We start from the raw sequence: 24,057 nt of genomic DNA, 5'->3' as shown, positions 1-24,057 counted from the left end.
AGGCTGGTCTCAAACTCCTGGGCTCAACGGATCATTCCACCTTGGCCTCTCAAAGTGCTAGTATCATAGGTATGAGCCACTGCACCCAGCCCCCTTGTTTGTTTTAATAGAACCATTATACATTCCCCTAGTTATAAAGGCTCAAAATCTAGGGATTGCCTTTAATTCCTTCCTCTCTGGCATGCCCCACGTCCAGTCAACTGCTGAATTCTATAGAGCCGTCTTTCTAGTGTTTCTAGCACCTATCTCCTGTTTCTTATTCTACTGCCACCATTCTGGTTCATGTTTTTGTTACTTTTGCCTAGATTAATAGCTTTTAACTAATTTTCCTGCTGTAATCTATAGAACATCACTAGATTAATCTCACAAAATTGAGTTCCTGTGTGTTCCTATAATACTGCAAAATGTATTGCTTACTGAATCACATTTAAATGCTTCAACCTGGCATTTAAAACCTTCATGAAATGTCCTCAACCAAATTTTCTCATTCATTTCCCACTATTTCCTCATATATGTACCCTATACTTCAGCCAAAACTGAGTACTCAGTGTTCCCTTAATATATCCTTCTCTGTCTTTACGTCTTTGCTTACATTTTTCCTTATACCTGGAATGCCTGTCCTTCCCCATCTCTGCTTTTTGAAATTTTACCCAGTCTCCTGTAGACAGCCAAATAATTTTTCCTCTATTAAACCTTTCTTGGCTGGGCACGGTGGCTCACACCTGTAATCCCAGCACTTTGAGAGACTGAGGCGGGTGGATCACCTGAGGTCAGGAGTTTGAGACCAGCCTGGCCAACACGGTGAAACCCCATCTCTAATGAAAATACAAAAATTAGCCGGGCGTGGTGGCAGGTGCCTGTAATCCCAGCTACTTGGGAGGCTGAGGCAGGAGAATTGCTTGAACCCGGGAGGTGGAGGTTGCAGTGAGTTGAGATCATGCCGCTGTACTCCAGCCTGGGTGACAGGGTAAGACTCTATCTCAAAGCAACAAAGCAAAAACAAAAACGTTTCTTGCTTCCCAATCCCCTCAATCCCCTCACTTTTTTTCTTTTTTTAGATAGGGTCTCACTCTTTTACCCAGGCTGGAGTACAGTGGTGCTATCATGGCTCACTGTAGCCTTGATCTCCCAGGTTCAAGCAATCCTCCCACTTCAGCCTCCTGAGTGGGGCTACAGGGGCATGCAACCACACCTGGCTAACTTGAAAACAAAACAAAACAAAACAAAAGACTTGTAGAGACAGGGTTTCACCATGTAGCCCAGGCTGGTCTTGGTCTGAGCTCAAGCGATCCACCTGCCTCAGCGTCTCAAAGTGCTGGGATTATAGGTATGAGCCACCACGCCCAGCCAATCCCCTCATCTTTTACCTTACAATCAAATATTTTTTCATTTGCTTTGAAATACTCCATAGCACGTGTATATTTCTCACAAAGCGCTGACATGTAAAGTGCCTTTTCTCTCCTAATTAATTCTTAGAGAATAGAAACTATGCCCTTTTTAATCTTTGTATTCTTCCTAGCATCTACTAGAGTACATTTCACAGAATAAATATATTATTAAATATAAATTGAGGCCAGGCGCAGTGACGCTTGTAATCCCAGCATTTTGGGAGGCTGAGGCAGGCGGATCACTTGAGCTCACAAGTTCAAGACCAGCCTGGGCAACATGGGGAAACCCTGTCTCTACTAAAAATAAAAAAAGTTAGCTGTGTGTGATGGTGCACGCCTGTAGTTCCAGCTCCTCGGAAGGCTGAGGTGGGAGGATGGCTTGAATCACCATGTCATAAAAAAGAAAAAATATGTATATATATATACACACACACAGACACATACACACACACATATAGAGATAGATTGATTGAATTGATAGATTGGGTTATGTCTCTGGATAGAATATACCACTAATTCAGATCCTAGTATTATTTCTTATTACTGTTAGACTTGACACCTCAACTTCAATTTCTTATGCTAAACTGTATCATATTTGTCCCTCCTCAAAGCCCATGGCCCAAGTATGTATCAGAGCAGGGACGGTAAGGAGGCGAGAGGTGATGGTTTGTTTTTCTGTGAGAAGAAAATTGGACTGCGTTGGTGTTTATAAGTATGAGGGAGACGGGACATTGTGTACTCAACCCAACTTCCCCTTTTCTGAGAAATTATTTCTTACACAATTCAGAAATACAGTTGACTCAGCTCTGCCACCTAGTGGGCAGCTTAATATACTGTCAAAATTCTTAGTCCAAGAATTGTCTCAAACAAGTAAAAGCTTTTCTGAGAGCGGAAGCAGCCCAGATCACTCCCCTGAGTGGCAAAGATGATTCTTGATCATGAGAAGGAACAGATGAAGGAAATGTGGTGTTCATGACTGAGGGAAAGAAATTATACATTAAAACAAGTTTCTGTTTTTTTATCCAGACTGACAATTAACAATACTTTCTTTTCTAAGAAAAGTTTTTAAAACATTTATTTATTTTTCTAGATCCATCAATGCCTTTTGAAAAAATAAATTAATTTTTTAAAGAGATGGGCCTCTCTCTGTTACCCAGGCTGGAGTGCTGTCGTGCTATCAGCTCACTGTAGTCTCCGACTCTTAGGCTCAAGCAACCCCCGGCCTCAGCCTCCTGAGGAACTGGGACTATCACCATGCCTAGTTAATTTTAAGTTTTTTGTAGAGATAGGGGTCTTGCTATGTTGCCCAGTCTGGTCTCCAACTCTTGGGCTCTAGTGATCCTCCCACCTTGACCTTCCAAAATGTTGGGATTATGGGCATGAGCCACTGTGCCAGGTCAGTACTTTTTTTTTTTTTTGAGACAGAGTTTCACTCTTGTCACCCAGGCTGGAGTGCAATGGGGCGATCTCGGCTCACTGCAACCTCCACCTCCCAGGTTCAAGCGATTCTCCTGCCTCAGCTTCCCTAATAGCTGGGATTACAGATATGTGCCACCACGCCTGGCTTATTTTGTATTTTTAGTAGAGACAGAATTTCTCCATGTTGGTCAGTCTGATCTTGAACTCCCGACCTCAGGTGATCCACCCGCTTTGGCCTCTCAAAATGCTTCGATTACAAGCGTGAGCCACTGTGCCCGGTCAGTACTTTCTTTGTTAATTATATTTTGTTATCTATATATCTATATCTATATCTATGCATTATAACACAGTTGCACAAACATTTTATTCTCACCAGGTAAGCAGAAAGACATTTTGCAGAAGAGAATATTGTGATTCAGAGAACTCAAATGACTCCTGTGATCACACAGCAAGGACAAAATTCCTAGTGAGTCCCTGAGCCTTAGAAAAAAATCATCTTGGCCAGGTGTGGTGGCTCACAGCACTTTGGGAGGCCGAGGTGGGCAGATAACCTGAGGTCAGGAGTTCAAGACCAACCTGGCCAACATGGTGAAACCTCATCTCAACTGAAAATACAAAAATTAGCCAGGCATGATGGCGGGTGCCTGTAATCCCAGCTACTCGGGAGGCTGAGGCAGGAGAATCACTTGAACCTGGGAGGCGGAGGTTGCAGTGAGCCAAGATTGCACTACTGCACTCCAGCCTGGGTGACAGAGGAGACCCTGTCTCAAAAAAAAAAAAAAAAAAAAAAAAAGGTCATCTCCTTTGTAAAACTTTCTCTGATTTCTACATTTATTTTTCATTTTTAATTAATTTGTTTTTAAATTTTTATCTATTTATTTTTTGAGACAAGATTTCACTCTGTCACCCAGGCTGGAGTGCAGTGGTGCAATTTCAGCTCACTGCAGCCTCGACCTCCTGGGTTCAAACAGTCCTTCCAACTTAGCCTCATGAGTAGCTGGGACCACAAGCACACACCACCACTCCCGGCTAATTTTTTTGTATTTTTTGTAGAGAAGGGGTTTTGCTATATTGCCCAGGCTGGTCTTGAATTCTTGAGCTGAAGCAATCCACCCACCTCGGCCTCCCAAAGTACTGGGATTACACGTATGGGCCATGGCACCTGGCCTTTAATTTATTTTTAATTCTTTTATTGAGATAGGGTCTTGCTCTGTCACCCAGGCTGGAGTGCAGTAGTGGGATCATAGCTCACTGCAGCCCCAGCCTCCTGGGCTCAAGTGATCCTCCCACCTCAGCCTCCCAAGTAGCTGGGACTACAGGCACGTGCCACCACAACCAGCTAATTTTTTATTTTTTGGTAGAGACGGGGGTCTCACCATGTTGCCCAGGCTGGTGTCAAACTCCCGGGCTCAAGCAGTCCTCCTACCTTGGCCTCCCAAAGTGCTGGGATTACAGACATGAGACACTGCTCCCAGCCAGCCTACTTTTTTGAAAATTTCACTTAGTTTCTCAAAGGTAGAAGTGTTGTATCAAAGACTGACTATGTGAAACCCTTAATATTAAAAATATTGGTTCTGTGCCAGGCGTAGTGGCTCACGCCTGTAATCCTTGCATTTTGGGAGGCCAAGGTAGGTGGATTGCTTGAGCCCAGGAGTTCGAGACTGGCCTGGGCAACATGGCCAAACCCCATCTATACAAAAAATACAAAAACCAAAAAATTAGATGGGAGTGGTGGCTAGCACAGTAGTCTCAACTACTTAGGGGGCTGAGGCAGGAGGATTGCTTGAACCTAGGAGGTCAAGGCTGCAGTGAGCTAAGATTGAGCCACTGCACTCCAGCCTGGATAACGAAGTGAGAACCTGTCTCAAAAAAAAAAAAAAAAAAAAAAAAGGTTCTTTGAACCAATAGCAAAGAATGATTCCAAAATAGCCCTGTATTGGAGGTAGAATCTAGTTATCCTTCCTGGTTTTTCTTTTTCAGTTTCTCAAAGCCCACCCTCCATTTATATAACTTTTATCTCAGGAAACGTATGTAACTTATTTCTTCTGTTAATTGTTGGAAAAATGATTAGTAATTTGGTTTGGGAGTATACAGAAAAATTGAGGAAGGCCTTTTATTTCCTAGTTTTATGTCTTCTTTCCTTTCCTTAGTGCCGTTATGGTTTCCTGGCACTGATTTTGAGAACTATAATTACTGGGCTATGGCTATTATCTCTGTCTCCTTGAGAAGAAATGTGGGAAGGAACTTGCCATGAAGTACATAGGGTGGAGTATAGTAGGGAGGGAAGTGTTTGGTTGATCTGAGAAGTGGTTGAGATGGCCACAAAGTTAAAGCTCAGGCCAAGGTGGAAATGCTCCTTTTTTTTTTTTTGAGAGTGGGAGATGAAGTCTCATTGTTGTCCAGGCTGGAGTGCAGTGGCACGATCTTGGCTCACTACAACCTCCGCCTCCCCAGTTCAAGTGCTTCTCCTGCTTTAGTTTCTCAAGTAGCTGGGATTATAGGCACCAGCCACCATGCCCGGCTATTTTTTGTGTTTTTAGTAGAGTCAGGGTTTCGCCATGTCCATGGCTGGTCTCATACTCCAGACCTCAAGTGATCCACCCGCCTTGGCCTCCCAAAATGCTGAGATTACAGGTGTGAGCCACTGCACCTGCCCAGAAATACTCCTTTTTTTTGGTTTTTGGGTTTTCTTTTGAGAGGGAGTCTCACTCTGTTGCCAGACTGGACTGCAGTGGCACAATCTCAGCTCATTGCAACCTCGGACTCCTGGGTTCAAGCAATTCTCCTGCCTCAGTCTCCCAAGTAGCTGGGATTACAGGCATGCACCACCACACTAATTTTTGTATTTTTTTTTCTTTTTTTTTGAGACAGAGTCTTGCTTTCTTGCCCAGGCTGGAGTGCAGTGGCACAATCTTGGCTCACTACAAGCTCCGCCTCCCAGGTTCACGCCATTCTCCTGCCTCAGCCTCCCGAGTAGCTGGGACTACAGGCACCCGCCACCATGACCGGCTAATTTTTTATATTTTTAGTAGAGACGGGGTTTCACCATGTTAGCCAGGATGGTCTCGATCTCCTGACTTCGTGATCCACCCGCCTCAGCCTCCCAAAGTGCTGGGATTACAGGCGTGAGCCACTACACCCAGACCTAATTTTTGTATTTTTAGTAGAGACGGAGTTTTACCATGTTGGCTGGGCAGATCTCGAACTCCTGACCTCAGGTGATCCTCCCACCTCAGCCTCCCAAAGTGCTAGGATTACAGGCATGAGCCACTGCGCCCAGCCAAATGCTCTTCTTTTTAATCAATGTAATGTAACATCGTGTAGTTAGAAATCACATGATATTAAATGATTTTACAAAAACCAGCAGCCCTCAAGCCCAAGACCCCTTTTCTTTTTCTTTCTTTTTCTTTTTCTTTTTTTTTTTTTTTTTTTTTTTTTGAGACAGGATCTCACTCTGTCACCCAGGCTGGAGTGCAGTGGGGCAGTCTCAGCCCCAGGCTGGAGAACAGTGGTACGATCTTGGCTCACTGCAACCTCCACCTCCTAGCTTCAAGCAATTCTCCTACCTCAGCCACCCGAATAGCTGGGATTACAGGCCCACACCACCACATCTGGCTAATTTTTGTATTTTTAGTACAGACGAGGTTTCACCATGTTGGCCAGCTGGTCTCGAACTCCTGACCCAAGTGATCTGCCCCCACTTGGCCTCTCAAAGTGCTGGGATTATAAGAATGAACCACTGCACCTGGCCCCTGCCCCTGCTTTTTTTTTTAAACAGGATCTCACTCTGTTACCCAGGCCAGAGTGCAGTGGCATGATCATGGCTTACTGCAGCCTTGACTCTCTGAGCTCAGGTGATCCTCCTGCCTTAGCCTCCCAAGTATCTGGGACTACAGGCACACACCACCATGCCCAGCTAATTTTTATATATTTTGTAGAGACAGGGTTTTGCTGTGTTGCCCAGGCTGGTCTCGAACTCCTGGGCTCAAGGGATCCACCTACCTAGGCCTCTTAAATCCATGCCTAGGATTATAGGCACGAGCCACCGCACCCTGCCCCTCTTTCAGCTTTTTCGTCTGGTATGCACTTCATATTTCTTTTTCTTTTTTTTCTTTCTTTTTTTTTTTTTTTTTTTTTTTTTGAGAGAGAGTCTCGCTCTGTTACCCAGGCTGGAGTGGCAGTGGCGCAATCTCAGCTCACTGCAACCTCCACCTCCTGGGTTCAAGTGATTCTCCTGCCTCAGCCTCCCAAATAGCTGGGGCTACAGGCCACACCACCATGCTGGGCTAATTTTTGTATTTTTAGTGGAGATGGGGTTTACCATGTTGGCCAGGCTGGTCTCGAACTCCTGGCCTCAGGTGATCCACCAGCCTTGGCCTCCCAAAGTGCTGGGATTACAGGCATAAACCACCTACTTGGCCTGGCCTATTTTCCTTTTTAAAAACATTTACAAATCATGTGCCAGACTGGGTGTTGAAAATATAAAAATACACCTAGGCTCGGTGTGGTGGCTCACGCCTGTAATCCCAACTACTTGGGAGGCTGAGGCATGAGAATTGCTTGAACCTGAAAGGTGGAGGATAGGGTGAGCCGAGATTGGGCCACTGAACTCCAGTCTGGCAACAGAGTGAGAACAACAGAGCCTACTTCATGCCCCTTTGTAAGCCATTCCTCCTTCTCTCTGCCCATCCCTTAAGCAACCATTGATCTCCTTTTCTCACTATATATTTGCTAACATTATATATATATTTTGAGAGGCTGAGGTGGGTGGATCTCTTGAGGTCAGGAGTTTGAGACCAGCCTGACCAACATGGTGAAACCCATCTCTATCAAAAATATAAAAAGTAGACAGGCCTGGTGGTGCATGCCTGTAGTCACAGCTACTCGGGAGGCTGAGACAGGAGAATCGCTTGAACCCGGGATGCGGAGGTTGCAGTGAGCTGAGATTGTGCCACTGCACGCCAGCCTGGGCAACAGTGAGAGACTCCATCTCAAAAAAAAAAAAAAAGGAAACAAAATAAATATTAGACATATCTACTCTCTTATGGTTATAGTAATTGAAATTTTAACTCTTACATCATGCTATATTCCCACCTTTCCTTTCCTCTTACCTCATCCTCCCAATAGAAAGTTATAGCATAATTCTGGCTGAATCAGTAGTCAGTGTTTACATTAGTATTACTGTGTAAATGATACCCATCAAGGAGCCAAGTAGTATATATTGATGCATGTCTTGAACAACCCTTTGTTTATTGTTCAATTATAATTTATTTAAAATTTTACTTTGTTTACTATGTTCCTATCTTCAATTTATTTCCTAAATGTCAATTCTGGCAAATGCCTATTAATATTTTCTCTCAAATGATCAACATATCAGATAATCTTAGACAGTAATTTTTCTTTTCCTGGAAACTTGCCTCTTGTCTGCCAAGTCACTTTTTAGTCACTAGCACCACCTGCTGACTCTTGGTGAAGTGGAAAGACAGAATTATGATTCACAGAGTTGATGTTCTTAAATTGGAAAACCTCCTTTCTGTGGTCTCTGACTTTGAGAATGACATTCTGAAGGAAGGAATGTGGTCCTCGTCATAGGAGTAGCGGAGAATATGAAATCACTAAATATGCTCTTTCCTTTGTTCTGTCACCCTCTTCTTTTGTATGTTTCCTAGAAGAAGGAAAGTCTCTGTTGTAATCTTCCTTGTCATGCTATGGTCATTCTAAGCCTTTTGTCTGATCCACCAAGAAAAAAGAGAAAGATGTGCTACCCATTAAAAAAAGAAATCTACAGCTTTATTGAAGTATCCTTGATGTATGATAAATTGTACATATTCAAGGTGTATCATTTCATCTGTTTTTGACATATACAGGTATATATACGTATATAGGTATATATATACACACACACACACACATATATCTCTCTCCATGAAACCACTGCCACAAACAAAGCAATGAACATGTCTATCATCCCCATGAGTTTCCTTATGCCCCTTTGGGTTGTTTTGAGACAGAGTCTTGCTCTGTTGCGTAGGCTGGAGCGCAGTGGCATGATCTCGGCTTTCTGCAACCTCCAGCTCCTGGGTTCAAGTGATGCTCACGCCTCAGCCTCCTGAGTAACTGGGATTTCAGGCTTGTGCTACCACACTCAGTAGAGACAGGGCATTTTAGTGGAGACAGGGTTTTTAGTAGGGACAGGGCTTTTTATTAGAGACAGAGTTCTGCCATGTTGGCCAGGCTGGTCTCAAACCTCTGGCTTCAAGTTATTCACCCTGCTAAGCCTCCCAAAATGCTGGGATTACAAGTGTGAGCCACCATACCTGGCCTACTTTATGCCCCTTTGTAAGCCATCCCTCCTTCACTCTGCCCATTCCTTAAGCAACCATTGATCACCTTTTCTCACTATGTGTTTGCTAACATTTTATATATATTTTTTTACAGTCCATGATCTGCTGAAAATTTTTAATAATTGGATATGAATGGAAGCAGATGGTATGTACTCTTTTTTTTGCAGGGCAACAGCTTTTTTCACTTGCGTTATTACTTTGAGATTTATCCATGTTGTGTGTATCAGGAATTGATTTCATTTTATTGCTGTGTAGTATTCAATTCTGTGAATTTACTACAATTGGTGTATCCATTCACCATTTCAACACTGAGTTGTTTCCAGTTTTTGCTTATTGCAGATAAAACTGTTAGAAGCATTTGTATATATGTTTTTGTGCAGCACATGTTATCATTTCTCTTGGGTCAGTACCTAAGTTTGGAATGTCTAGTTTGTATGGTAAGTGTACACTTACCTTTTTTTTTTTTTTTTTTTTGAGGCAGAGTCTTGCTCTGTGGCCCAGGCTGGAGTGCAGTGGCGCAATCTCGGCTCACTGCAAGCTCTACCTCCCGGGTTCATGCCAGTCTCCTGCCTCAGCCTGCCGAGTAGCTGGGACTACAGGTGCCCACCACCACACCCGGCTAATTTTTTGTATTTTTAGTAGAAACGGGGTTTCACCATGTTAACAAGGATGGTCTCGATCTCCTGACCTCGTGATCCACCCATCTTGGCCTCCCAAAGTGCTGGGATCACAGGTGTGAGCCACTGCGCCCGGCCACACTTTTAACGAACTGCCAAACTGTTTTACAAAGTAGTTGTACCATTTTACATTCCCACCAACAGCACATGAACGCTCCACATTTTCCCAACATTTTGTATTTCATTTAACAGTCTTTTTCATTTTAACCATTCTAGTGGGTAAGTAGTATTTTTTCACTGTTGCTTTGATTTGATTTGTATTTCCCCAATGACTAATGATGTTGAGCATCTTTTCATATGCTTATTTTGAGCTACCTATTTAAAAATGCTCCATTAATAATAGGGTTAGTTGGGCTGGGCGTGGTGGCTCACGCCTATAATCCTAGCACTTTGGGAGGCTGAGGCAGGCAGATCACTTGAGGCCAGGAGTTTGAGACCAGCCTGGCCAACATGGTGAAACCCCATCTCTACTGAAAATACAAAACTTAGCCAGGCATGGTGGCGGGCACCTGTAACCCCAGCTACTTGGGAAGCTGAGGCAGGAGAATCACTTGAATCTGGGAGGTGGAGACTGCGGTGAGCCGAGATCACGCCTCTGCACTCTAGCCTGGGTGAGAGAGCGAGACTTGCCTCAAAAAAAAAAAAAAAAAGAAAAAAAGAAAAAGAAATAAGAAAAAAAAAGTAATAAGGCTAGCTCTAAGCCTAGGCGAAGGAAGAGTATTACATGACAGTGGTCATCAAAGAATTTCACCTACCAGCTGGCTGTGAAATTCTTCTCAATTTACTTGGAATTCCCACACCTGAGGGATAAAGTTACTCTTTTAAGAGAACCAATACAAACAGTAGTTCTTCAAAAGGATGTCTTGAGTTAAAATACCTATATTTTCTGTGAAGTGAAGAGATAGCCCTGGATATGTCTCTTCCCCCAGTTTTTTTTTCATTATAACACATTATTTTCTCCATTAGCTAAAGGTTATTTTGGAAAGCATAGAGACAGTGCTTTGAGGGAATGACATAATGGCTGTGGTCCTTAGAAGAGGTGGAGAGGAGGGACTAGAGGATAAAGAATTGCAGGAGAAATTTGAAATGGCAGACCAGATAGGACACCTTGTCTGGTAAGTACTGGCCAAAATTGTCCCTTGATATACAAAGGGGATTGGTTCTAGGACCACCCAAACCCTGCAGATACCAAAATCTGAGGACGCGTAAGTCCCTTCTATAAGATGGCATAGTATAGTATTTGCGTATAACCTATGCACATTCTCCCGTATACTGTTTTTTTTTTTTTTGGAGACAGAGTCTCACTCTGTTGCCCATGCTGAAATGGACTGGCTGACTCTCGGCTCACTGCAACCTCTGCCTCTTGGGTTCAAGTGATTCTCCTGCCTCAGCCTCCCAAGCAACTGGGACTACAGGCAAGCTCCACCACACCCAGATAATTTTTGTACTTTTAGTAGAGACAGGGTTTCCCCATGTTGGCTAGGCTGATCTCGAACTCATGGCCTCAAGAGATCTGCCCACCTCGGCCTCCCAAAGTGCTGGGATTACAGGCATGAGACACTGCGCCCAGCCCGGTATACTTTAAATATTCTCTAGATTGCTTGTAATGCCTAATACAATGTAAATACAATGTAAAAAGTTGTTGGCGGGCACGGTGGCTCACGCCTGTAATCCCAGCACTTTGGGAGGCTAAGGCGGGTGGAGCACCTGAGGTCAGGAGTTCAAGACCAGCCTGGCTAACATGGTGAAATCCCGTTTCTACTAAAAATACAAAAAATTAGCCTGGCATGGTGGCATGCGCCTGTAATCCCAACTACTTGGGAGGCTGACGCAGGAGAATCACTTGAACCTGGGAGGTGGAGATTGCAGTGAGCTGAGATCATGCCAACGCACTCCAGCTTGGGCAGCAAGAGCGAAACTCCATCTCAAAAAAAAAAAAAAAAATTGTTAACACTGTATTTTTATTTGTATTTTATTTTATTTTTTTTGAGACGGAGTCTTGCTCTGTCGTCCAGGCTGGAATGCAGTGGCCGGATCTCAGCTCACTGCAAGCTCCACCTCCCGGGTTCACGCCATTCTCCTGCCTCAGCCTCCCAAGTAGCTGGGACTACAGGCACCCGCCACCTCGTCCGGCTAGTTTTTTTGTATTTTTTAGTAGAGACGGGGTTTCACCGTGTTAGCCAGGATGGTCTCTATCTCCTGACCTCGTGATCCGCCCGTTTCGGCCTCCCAAAGTGCTGGGATTACAGGCTTGAGCCACTGCGCCCGGCCTATTTGTATTTTTTTATTATTGTGTTGTTATTTTTTTTTTCCCCAAACATTTTCTTTTCTTTTCTTTTTTTTTTTTTTTTTGAAACGGAGTCTTGCTTTGTAGCCTAGGCTGGAGTGCAATGGCGTGATTTCGGCTCACTGTAACCTCCGCCTTCCAGTTTCAAGTGATTCTCCTGCCTCAGCCTCCTGAGTAGCTGGGATTACAGATGCCTGCCACCACGCCCAACTAATTTTTGTATTTTTAGTAGAGACAGGGTTTCACCATGTTGGTCAGGCTGGTCTCAAACACCTGACCTTGTGATTCGCCTGCCTTAGCCTCCCAAAGTGCTGGGATTACAGGTGTGAGCCACCGTGCCCGGCCACTTCCCAAATACTTTCAATGCGTGGTTGGTTGAATCTGTGGATGCAGAATTAGTAGATACAAAGGGCCCTACTATAATATTTGTTCAGGCGAGTCTTGTCAGGTGTCAGGGACTGAGAGGAGAGGTGGAAGATAATGGTGAGTACTTGATTAGGGCAGGGAGGACAGGCCCCCGGCTATGGAGTACCTGAGTGGGGAGGATGAGACCAGAAACGGGAAGATATTAAATGTAAAAGTTACCTCCTTTATAATTTTGTTGAGAGCAGCATTGTTACTTTAGAGCACCCTCACCTAGAACAGCATCTCTTCTTAGTCTTTTTTCTACAAACTAGATTCCTTCAACTTTGGGCTTTCCCTCCTTTTCCAACTCTCTCTTTTTGGCTTTATATGAGAAGAGAGTAGAAGAGAGTAGTTTGTTTTTGTTTTTGTTTTTTTTGACAGTCTCACTCTGTTGCCCAGGCTGGAGTGTAGTGGCGTGGTCTCAGCTCACTGTAACCTCCGCCTCCTGGCCCCGGTTCAAGCAATTCTTGATTCTCATGCCTCTGCCTTTTGAGTAGCTGGGATTATGGGATTACAGACTTGGGCTATCGTGCCTGGCTAATTTCTTGTATTTTTAGTAGAGATGGGGTTTTGCGGTGTTGCCCAGGCTGCTCTCAAACTCCTGGCCTCAAGTGATCCGCCCACCTTGGCCTCCCAAAGTGCTGGAATTACAGGTGTCAGCCACTGTGCCCAGCCTCAGAGTCGCTTTTGTGGTGACATCGACCACCACAGCTCCCCTTTTAGAATCTTTACCAGCTCCACAACTAGAATGTTTAATAGCTCTCTGCTTCCTTGACAATATAGTATAGTGATTAAAAATTAAGTTTCTGGATCCAAATGGCATAGGTTCAGTTTCTGGCTCTGCCTTTGTTAACTGTGTGACTGGAGGCAAGTTCCATAATTTATTAGCTATGTGACTGGAGGCAAGTCTCCTTATATAAAAATAGAGATAAGAATACCACCTTCCTTAGAGAGCTATGAGAATTAAGTCGATATTTTAAAAGGGTTTAAAACATTGCCTGGCAGATTTTAAGCTTCAATAAGTGTTAGCTATTAATCAAATTTAAACCCCTTACCCCCTTTTTAAGGTGCTTCATAATCTGGCCTCTGCCCATCTAACCTCCTGTCCCATTACTCCTTGTCTACTGCATTTGAGTTTTGTTCATTTCCTCACTGAATCATGAATCTGTGCATAACTCCAGATGGTTTTCGTTGCCTGGAAGATCGTTAACAATTTGAATCTTATCCAGTCTTCAAAGCTCACTTCAAATCCCATCTTCTCTGTTACCTTTTATTATTCTTATTACTTTAGTTCAAATCTACCATCTTCCCATCTGAACACACCGTACTGTAGGATTTAGTGAATAATTACACACTCATCACTCTTTCATGTGAATGGTTTTGTCTCTCCGTAAACTCCCGTAAACTCCCTGAGATGGAAACAGTATCTGATACTTCCCAGCCCTCTTTCAGTGGAGTGAACACATTGCATTTACTCCATTTCAAGCATCTGTAAAGAGATTCAACATAGGCAACAGAGGACGGTGTGAAGAATTTGTAGCTTTAATAACAGATCAGTTAGGGGTAGGGATGATACTTCTGTCCTACCTGTGCTGTTCTTCCAAAGCAGAGACTCCCTTCACCTAAGAGCTAGACAACGCCCGCTTCATTTTTGAACCAAGAAAGCAGAACATACCTTACACACACATATTCATCAAATAGACTTCTTTCCCTAATTATTTCTTCTTCCTTTGAGTTTCTTATGGCTAATGATCATGTCTTCTGCTTTCAGCTCTTGCCTCTTAAAAATCTCAACCCTTAAGTCTTTACTGATTGTTAAAACCTTCATGACCTCTAAGCTTATAGGGTGAAATCTGCGGTAAATGGAAAGAACAATTTGTTTACTGTAAATGGGGCTGGAAAATTTGGCGAAGAGGTCTGGAATGCAGAAACCTTGCCCAGAATCCTTATTCTGTGATCATTTCAACCCTGGACTGCAGCCTCATCTGACTCTGGATGATGTCATTGTTTCATGTGTCTTCTGGGCCCTGCTTCCTTTAATGATTGTTTACATTCTTCTATGCCAATCTCTATCCCCAAATCATTTCCAAACTAGTAATAGGACTGATGGCTTCCTTACTGAATGCAAAGCCACAGAACAAAGAGCCCAGAAAGGAGTGGGGCTAGGAAGGTTGCTGAGGAAAGAGAAACCCCAGCATCTGAAGGGAAGAGATGCAGCTTATCTAAGTCTGGCAGGAAGGCTCGGGCATCCTCCAGTGCTGCCTGAGCTGCCACAGTAAAGTTGGGATCACCAGAAATTAAAACATCAAAGACACAGGAATGGAAGTAAGCATCTTCCACTGGAAGCCCTTCCTTACACAGCCGTCTGGCAGTATCAATGGTTATAGCTCCCCGACGACTGCGCTCTGATCGAGAGAGTCGCTGACTTGGAGGGCACCCCCCAACACAGAGCTGCAGGTCCTGTTCAGCTGAGAAGGCCATGGCCACATCCTCTGCTACCTTGATGGAGAAGGAGAGCTGCCCAGCTGTCTGCCGAATGATTATAGTTGTGCCAATGTAGGCAGCTTGGATCTCCACGTGGTTCCCAGGGTTAGCAGTTTGAATCGACAAACTGGATCCCCCAGGTCGGTCACCTCCATTGACAGAACCATCTTCAAAGGCTGCAGGAAGATTATCCACCTCAGCCTGATAGACCTTCTGATCAATGCATTCCTGCATGTTCTTAAATATGATGGTGAGCTGTGAGGGCAAGAGGGAAAACAGTTTATTTTGGGTTCAGTGCATCTTCCCCCCAGTCAGACCTCATACATAGTTAGGGATCTGATCCAAGTAGAGATGCAGGACTATTATGGCCCTCAATCCTTGATTGCTTCTCCTGTTTACCTTCCAGTATTACCTCATCCCTACTTAACCCCTCTCTCTACTTAACCTTGGCAACTTCCTAGGAGAGGGAAAAGTTTCCCTTCTGAAACTCCTCAGGTCTGCTCTCTTCAATGTCTCTTCAGTGTTTTCTGCATTTGAGTGAAATTCCCATCAAGGGGAAGTGATTTACAGCTCCAACTGTTTGGTAGAAGGGAGTGATTCAAGATGAGGGAGAGGTTGAGGAAGAAAAGGGAATTAGGGAGCACTGCTGTTGACTAGTGGCGATGGGGGGGAATGGTGCCCGTGGAAGAATCTGATGAGGTAGATCGGAAGGAAGATTGAGTGCCTGACCTTCCGGGTAGCGGTAGCGTTGGCCCCCAACGCCATGGGGGAGCTGGTGGCTTGGACAAAGAGGAAGTCGTTATCCAGTAGAGGCCAAGCTCCTTGGACACGGCATGTGTGAAAATGGTGGTGGAAGCTGCGCACATGGGGGTCCCCGAAGGAAGCGCAATGCAAGAACCCCGGGGGACGACCATGCAGCCGGGAAAACCGGCCTTCATAGTCACAAGGGTCCGGGGCAGGGAGGCCGGAGCCTGCGCCTGGAAGGGCGGGGCCCCGGGGCGGGGGAGGGGCTGTAGGGCCCTGGCGCGAGCAGTTGTGCTGGATCATCAGGTCTTCGATGCCATGTACCGCCGAATGGAAGGCGAGGTCCCCACGGCAGGTGCGGGCGGTGCGCCGAGTGCAGAGCGCATAGGAGCGGAGGGCTCGACAGAGGCCGCCAGAGCCCACCCCTCCACCCCGGCCTCCTCCTCCTCCTCCTCCTCCTCGAAGTGCTCCTGATGAACCGCCACCTCTAAGGCTCAGAGTGGACGATACATACTCAGCATTGCAGCGGAGGATCTTGCATTGAGAATGAGCTAAAGACAGAAGGGAGAGGATTGTGAGACGGTCCTCAGACCCCTGCTCTATCGGAGTGTAGTTTGCTCATAACTCTTCCAAATCTCATCAGGGGATTCCAGTCTTCCTAAAACCTAACTAAGGGCCTTCCCCAGCCCCCAACCCCCTTGTCCCTAGTTCTCTCGGCTGTCTTACTAAAAATGTGTAAGCCCACCACATCTCTTCTGCCTGTCGACCAAGGGCTTCCCCAGTGGCCTTCCCCAAACTGAACGGGCAATAAAATATTCCTGTTTGAGAGCAGGGTGAGTGACCGGGACTCTCAGCGCACATCTCTCCTCACTCATTCAGGCTCACGTGCCCACCCTTACATAGCAGCCTACCCTCTAGATTTCCCCAAACCCTTCCCTGGCCCTTCCTTACCATGTCCACAGAGGAGCAGCAGGAGAGTGAGAGTGCTTAGAGTTGGGGGACTGCCATGGGAGGACCTGGGACTAGGGGACTGGCCTTGCTCCCCCATACCTATCCAGCCAGGTTCCCCAGGCGCCGGTTCTTCCCAGCTGATGACCCTCCTACCTAGTGAATTTTGACCGGAAGCCCTGTAAGTGACTGAAAAAAGAAATTTGGCTGGACATGGAGAGAGAGAGAAGAGTTGAAGATTGGTCAGGATAATGTGAAGCGAATCTGGGGAGATCAAGAAAAGGATGAGCAGATTGGAATTTGGGGAGATTGGGGCTCCTCAAACTGTAAGTGTGGCAGTGAAGTCTCTTTGCCCTGTGCCTGTGGCCACTTTTAGGGCCCTTGTGCAATACCCCTAGGTGGGGGTGGAGGGAAGGTTGAATGAACTCAAGGGGCCAGAGTCCACTATATTGCTCCATCCTGAGCTACCAAACAGCAGATATGTCAAAGATGGAGGAATCATGGGGATAGATCAGATACCAGTAATCCTAGTGGGTACCCTAATAAAATTAGGACCTGAAAATATTTCAGAAACATACTTCTTACTTGTCCCTCTCCATTAGGAGGAGATGCCTTCTAGGAGTCATACATTTCTTTGCCTCCTTTGTGTCAGAAGAACACAAGAAGGAGTAAGGGTGGCATACCCATCCCTTCTAGAACATCAGTATTCAAACGAAAAGGGAACTGATCTCTTTTCATCAGCTCTAGCGAGCTGCAATTTTAATCTCCCCCTCTCATGGAATAATGGGATGCAAACCAAACATGCAAATCAATATTTGTTTTTTCTAAGTCAACAGTTCTTGTATTTTCCCAAATTTCACTGAAGAACCACTTTCCATTAATCTCTCCCTTTCAAATTCTGAAGTTCTCAGTTTTTTTAATGAGGACAGGAGTTGGGGAGGGGCTAAATTCCTCCTGCCTAACTCTCCTGTCTTATGGGTAAGGATATGATTGGGAGAAGAGTCCTGTGAGAGGGAGAATAGAATGGAGGGACTAGAGTTGTGGGGAGAAATAATTTAAAGGAGCAGCCCCCACCCTTGGAATCTCAATGTGAAGAGCATTGCTAAGTGGGGGCAGGATAGGAGGGTGTCAGTGAGGTCTGAGAGGTCATATTTGGCCTTGGTAAGAAAACTACGGAATAGCGGACGTAGGGAATTCCTTCTAAAACTTCATCAGAAGTCTTGAGGTAATAAGGTAAAGAGAGGGCTAAGACTGCCAGAGGAGAGACGGAGAATTAAACTTCAAATAACTAGAGGCCAGAGGCCAGAAAGAAGACAGAAAGAGAAATGGAGATTGGGGCACCTTGGTAGGGAGAGATCCCAGCATTTGGACGAGAGACATCCAAGTAGGTGTTTGTAATTTTATAAAAGTCTAACTTCAATATAAAAGCTTATTAAAGGAATTGCAATTTCATTTTGACTTACTGTTTCCAGAGGTCAAACATTACTCTGCTATCCAATTCTCCAGCCATGATTCCCTACTCTGTGGGTCAGCTCCAGCCAGGGGGTCCTCCGTCTCTTTCTCCATGTCTCCCCCAGGTCCCCAGGCCGGCTGCTGTCTCACTGAGGTCAGGGAGCCAGAGAAGGTTTGGTGTAGGGGGAAGGGGGAAGTATATGGCTGGCCAGAGTACTGGACAGCTGAGCAGGGAGGGAGGTGGCTACTGAGTTGACGGTTTTAAAAATAGCTGAGTCCAAAATTCCAGGAACGTTGGTGGGGGTAGGGTGTGGGAGTTGGGGGAGTGGGGAGGGTTGGAGGATTAGAAAGAATATGGAGTATTGGGTGCCAAGTCAGGGAGGGAGGAGAGAAATATGACAGACAAGTCGAATATCCAGTTCCAGCTTGTGTGACTCTGGTCACTGCCTACTCCAGGCAGCCCTCCAGCATTTTTAGTAACGACGAGCTCCTGGCCTTTAAAAATTATAGTGGGCAGTTGGATACCTTTCATTTACCATCTTCATCCCTGCTATGCTGAATATTACATTTAGGTACTACAGATAGTGTCTAGGAGGTAGCTGACTTTAAATAAGATCCATAGCAGAAGTAGTTCACAGCCCCCCCCCCCATCTTTGCAGAGTATTTCAGAAGGACGAAAAAAGCCAGCTGTCCAGAGAAGAAATCTGAGCTATGAGTTGCTTAGGATGAGGGTTTGTTCAGTCTATCCAGCTCAGATCCTTGCAGCTGTCTATCCTCCTACCTACTCCATTTTCATTACTTTGGTTTGTACAGCAATTCCTCTTCCTCTCCCTCAATACACAAAAAATAAAGTCTCCTGAGTTGCTTAGAGAGAAGGTTAACAAAGGCAAAGAGGTGAAGAAAGAATGGAAATAGAATTTTTCGAAAGAAAGAAAGACTTGGAGAAATAGAAAAAGATTCAAAGAGATACATTTTTCCTTCCTTCCTTCCTTCCTTCCTTCCTTCCTTCCTTCCTTCCTTCCTTCCTTCCTTCCTTCCTTCTTTCCTTCCCTCCCTCCCTCCCCTCCCTCTCTCCCTCCCTCCCTGCCTTCCTCCCTCCTTCCCTCCCTCTTTTCTTTTCTTTTCTCTTTCTTTCGATGAGGTCTTACTATGTTGACCAGGCTGGTCTTGAACTTCTGGCCTCAATCAGTCCTTCCATCTCAGCCTCTCAGAGTGCTGGGATTACAAGTATGAACCACCATGCCTAGCCTCAGACAGATACTTTTGTGGAATAACATAATCTTGTGACTAAAAATATTGCAAAATCTCAGCACTTTGGGAGCTGAGGCAGGAGGGTCACTTGAGCCCAGGAGTTTGAGGCTGAAGTGAGCTGTGATAGCACCATTGCATTCCAGCCTGGGCAACAGAGTGAGACCCGCCCCCCCATCCCCCTTAAAAAAGAAAAGAGATAGGCTGGGCGCGGTGGCTCATGCCTGTAATCCCAGCGCTTTGGGAGGCCGAGGCGAGCGGATCACGAGGTCAGGAGATCGAGACCATCCTGGCTAACACGGTGAAGCCCCGTCTCTACCAAAAATACAAAAAATTAGCTGGGCGTGGTGGCAGATGCCTGTAGTCCCAGCTACTCTGGAGGCTGAGGCAGGAGAATGGCATGAACCCGGGAGGTGGAGCTTGCAGTGAGCCGAGATCGTGCCACTGCACTCCAGCCTGGGCAACAAGCGAGACTCCATCTCAACAAATAAAAATAAAAAATAAAAAAAAGAGATATTGCAACCAAGGGATTTAGCCATGTCATGTTTTTGCAGCCATTGGCGTATCTGAGATCATCATCTTTTAGTACTTGCCAAGTGAAATTAACACAAGGACCAATTCCAAATAGGGTCACTGTATTAGGGTTCTCTAGAGGGACAGAACTAATAGGATATATATCTATATCTATATCTATATAGAGATCTATATCTATATCCGTATCTATCTAGCCATCTAGACTGGTCATCACCAGTCTCCTTTCTGTCTCTCTAGATTTATTAATATCTATATAGACATAGATATCTATATAGGTAGACATATATAAAGGGGAATTTATTAAGTATTAACTTACACGATCACAGGGTCCCACAGTGGGCTGTCTGCAAGCTTGAGGAGCAAGGAGAGCCAGTCTCAGTCTCAAAATTGAAGAACTTGGAGTCTGATGTTCAAGGGCAGGAAGCATCCAGCATGGGAGAAAGATGTAGGCTGGAAGGCTAGGCCAGTCTCTCATATTTTTCTGCCTGCTTTTTATTCTAGCTGGGCTGGCAGTAGATTAGACTGTGCTCACCCAGATTAAGGGTAGATCTGCCTTTCCTAGCCTACTGACTCAAATGTTAATTTCTTTTGGCAACACCCTCACAGACACACCCAGGATCAATACTTTGTATCCTTCAATCCAATCAAATTGACGCTCAGTATTAACCATCATAGTCACTAAGCCATCTTTACCAGTTGGCTCTATTTTAATACAGAATCTAGAGGCCCACATAGCACTCTTCTCAGGATGCTTCTAACCAAACTATTCAAGTGACTTTAAAACATAGTAACTTTGACTATGACAGCCCAAGTGAAATATACTATAATGCTGAAAAAGAAATGCAAAAATATTTTTAAATAGTCATATTATGGTGATAGTGTTGGTATTGTTATTCTGAGATTATTTTAGGTATATCATGAGATAAAACAAATGATTAATAATGTTGGTGTCTCTGAGAACCAGAATTTTTGGTGTGGAATAAAGAGATACATATTTATGATTGATGAAGTTAAGAGAAAACTCTGTAATTCTGAATTTAAATTGCAAATATAACTCTGAGCTCATGGTGCATTTTATCCTTAAAATTTTCCTAGCTTTATCCTGAAAAGGCCTGGAAACAATGATCCAGTAAAAATAAACACCTCTAGTATTCAAACTGTGCTATGTAAATACCATTTCCTGTTAAAAGGAACCAACCAACAACTCCTTGGGTAAGTGGCTGATTTCAGGTTTGGGGCAGGTATTGTCCAAGATAGGCAAGGAAGCTTTCAAAGAGTGTTAGGATTGCAACAAAAGAACTTAGGAGCCAACTAGAGTAGTTCCCACTGGCCAAAGATGGGACAATTTAAGTATCAAAATGGATACTATCTGCAATGGATTGAAATTCATAAAATATGCTTAAATCCATGAATTCACAATGATACTTAAAAACACAATGATACTTAAAAATCATTGGTCATTGTTGGAGAATGCTGGCAGATCAACTCATTATTTTAAAAACTGCTGGTAATTGGAAAGAATCAAGTGTTTATCCTGGTTTTCTTATGGGAACTGTATCTTAAGATGAGGGGGATATTTCTCTTTATAGAAGCATTCCAGTAAATAAATTAAGAAGGGATAATATAATTAGAATATCAGCATCTTGTAACTCCAAATGAATTAATATATCTAGGCAATGGTCAACAATGACTGTGGCAGGACACAGTGGTTCATACGTGTAATCCCAGCATTTTGGGAGGCTGAGGTGGGAGGATTGCTTAAGCCCAGGAGTTCAAAACCAGTCTGGACAACATAGTAAGAGCCCATCTCTATATAAACAAAAAAAAAATGGCTGTTATTCATCATAAAAACAGAGATAAACATGTTTTCCTGATCATAGAGTATATAACTCCACCTTGCATGAAGTAGCCATACCAAAAACAAACAAGCAAACTTCAGTCTGAATCTGATTAGAGCTAACTACTAATTTACAGGAAATACAGGAGACATTAAATGGTACCTCAAAGGTGCAAATTCAGACTTTGCGAATACTCTACAGGACAAATGACCTGGGTTTGTTCATTCTTTTCTTTTTCTTTTTGTTTTTCTTTTGAGACAGGGTCTCCCTCTGTCACCCAGGCTGGAGTGCAGTGGTACGATCTCGGCTCACTGCAACCTCTGCCACCTGGGTTCAAGTGATTCTTATGCCTCAGCCACCTGGGTAGCTGGGATTACAGGCATGCGCCACCATGCTCAGCTAATTTTGTATTTTTAGTAGAGATGGGGTTTTGCCATGTTGGGCCGGACGGGTCTCGAACTCGCGGGCTCAAGTGATCCACCCAGCTCGGCCTCCCAAAGTGCTGGGATTACAGCATGAACCACTGCGCCCGGCCAATATGTTCTTATATAAATATGTATATATTACATATACACACACAAATATATATATATATTCTTCACATAGTTAATTGATATTGGAGAAATTTGACCATTATCTTTGTCAGAGCTCATTAACTAAACACCACTGGAAACAAATCTGTAGTCAAAAAAGTTAAATCTACTGGCTTGCTGTAGCAAGGGAGAGAATGCCCCAAAGGAATTATGGGACTGTTTCCCTAAGGGGAGGTTAAAAGGAACCTCTTATAGAGTTTCAGCTTCTGTTGGATATTTCTGAACTAGAGTTTAGAATATTGAGGGCTGATTTTATTTTTTGTTTGTTTGGTTTTTGCTGGTCTCTAAAACTCTGAGTGAGGACTAATTTGGGATTGAATATTAAGAAGTGGAGGCATTTCAGTGATTGGGTGTCTAAATGATTCTTATATAGGAAGCAAGAGGATTATAACCCAAATTGGTAAAGAGAAAAAAAGCATTAGTTACTCATGTTAGTCTGAAGAGGGGATTATTTGGTCATTTTTGTGGTAGCAGAGTGGTGTGTTGTGCCTATTTTGTTGAGAACACAGCTGTGGTGTGGCTCTGATAAGCCAACATATAATAATTGCCAACCTAGACTTCCATACTCAGCTAAAATATTATTCCAGAATTAAAAATAAGTAAAACAGCCGGGCGCGGTGGCTCAAGCCTGTAATCCCAGCACTTTGGGAGGCCGAGACGGGCGGATCATGAGGTCAGGAGATCGAGACCATCCTGGCTAACACGGTGAAACCCCGTCTCTACTAAAAAATACAAAAAACTAGCCGGGCGAAGTGGCGGATGCCTGTAGTCCCAGCTACTCGGGAGGCTGAGGCAGGAGATGGCGTGAACCCGAGAGGAGGAGCTTGCAGTGAGCTGAGATCCGGCCACTGCACTCCAGCCTGGGTGACAGAGCAAGACTCCGTCTCAAAAAAAAAAAAAAAAAAAGTAAAACATTTTCAAGCACACCAAAACCTGAAGGAATTTACCAAACAAAGTTTTGTGGTTTTTTTTGTTTTTTTTTTGTTTTTTTTTTTTTTTTGAGACAGAGTCTTACTCTGTCACCCAGGCTGGAGTGCAGCGGTGTGATCTCAGCTCACTGCAACCTCCACCTCCTGGGCTCAAGGGATCCTCCCACCTCAGCCTCCCAAGTAGTTGGGACCACAGGTATGCATGACCAGTCCAGGCTATTGTTTGTATTTTTAGTAATGATGGGGTTTCAGCATGTTGGCCAGGCTGGTCTCAAACTCCTGACCTCAAGTGATCTGCCGCCTCAGCCTTCCAAAGTGTTGGGATCATAGGTGTGAGCCACTGCACTTGGCTGATGTCGTCAACTATTTTTTAGTCATTCTGATAGGTGTGTAATGATATCTAATTTTGGTTTTAATTTGTATTTCCCACATGGCTAATGATGTAGAAAATATTTTTATGAGCTTACTTGCCATCTGTATATCGTCTTTGATGAGATGTCCCTTCATAAATTTTTGCTTGTTTTAGCATTTTCTCATTGGATTTTTTTGTTTTAACTGTTGACTTTTGAGAGTTCTTTATACATTCTAGATAATAGTCCTTTGTTGGGTATGTGGTTTGCAGATATTTTTCTTTTAGTTGGTAGCTTGTCTTTTCATCCTTTTAACAGGGTCTTTTGCAGAGCTTAATTTTAATGAAATCTAAAATTTCAGTTTTTCCTTTTATAGACTATGCTTTTGGTGTTAAGTCTTTGTATACCCTAGATCAT

At 44.2% G+C, this 24,057-nt stretch overlaps 2 protein-coding genes across 4 annotated transcripts in view; both read right to left on the bottom strand.

The window, feature by feature from the left end:
* The window catches only part of LOC708768 (NBPF member 20), an 853,661-nt gene that overhangs the window by 557,367 nt on the left and 272,237 nt on the right, over window positions 1–24,057 (bottom strand).
* Window positions 14,040–18,529, bottom strand: HJV (hemojuvelin BMP co-receptor). 3 transcript variants are annotated; one of them, XM_001093102.5, is made up of 4 exons: window positions 18,160–18,529; window positions 16,700–16,885; window positions 15,734–16,299; window positions 14,040–15,259 (listed from the first exon to the last, which is right to left on the bottom strand). In XM_001093102.5, exons 2-4 carry the CDS (start codon window positions 16,794–16,796, stop codon window positions 14,636–14,638), a joined length of 1,287 nt encoding a protein of 428 aa, XP_001093102.4. In that variant the 5' UTR covers window positions 16,797–16,885; window positions 18,160–18,529; the 3' UTR covers window positions 14,040–14,635. The 3 variants fall into 3 exon arrangements, with proteins under 3 accessions (XP_001093102.4, XP_001092987.4, XP_015005130.3); XM_001092987.4 differs by having other exon boundaries at window positions 16,700–16,903; window positions 18,160–18,436; XM_015149644.3 differs by lacking the exon at window positions 16,700–16,885 and having other exon boundaries at window positions 18,160–18,425.

Source organism: Macaca mulatta, chromosome 1 (genome assembly GCF_049350105.2).
Source record: "Macaca mulatta isolate MMU2019108-1 chromosome 1, T2T-MMU8v2.0, whole genome shotgun sequence".
NCBI lineage: Eukaryota > Metazoa > Chordata > Mammalia > Primates > Cercopithecidae > Macaca > Macaca mulatta.
This window is presented reverse-complemented; position numbering and strand designations above follow the sequence as displayed.

What these genes read in the sequence shown, in the direction of transcription:
- HJV (XM_001093102.5), bottom strand. Translation starts at nt 16,796, where the DNA reads ATGGGGGAGCAAGGCCAGTCCCCTAGTCCCAGGTCCTCCCATGGCAGT. An exon ending in GCTGCTCCTCTGTGGACATG is followed by an intron (nt 16,300 to 16,699) that starts GTAAGGAAGGGC and finishes TTCTGTCTTTAG; the next exon opens with CTCATTCTCAATGCAAGATC. An exon ending in ACGCTACCGCTACCCGGAAG is followed by an intron (nt 15,260 to 15,733) that starts GTCAGGCACTCA and finishes TTGCCCTCACAG; the next exon opens with CTCACCATCATATTTAAGAA.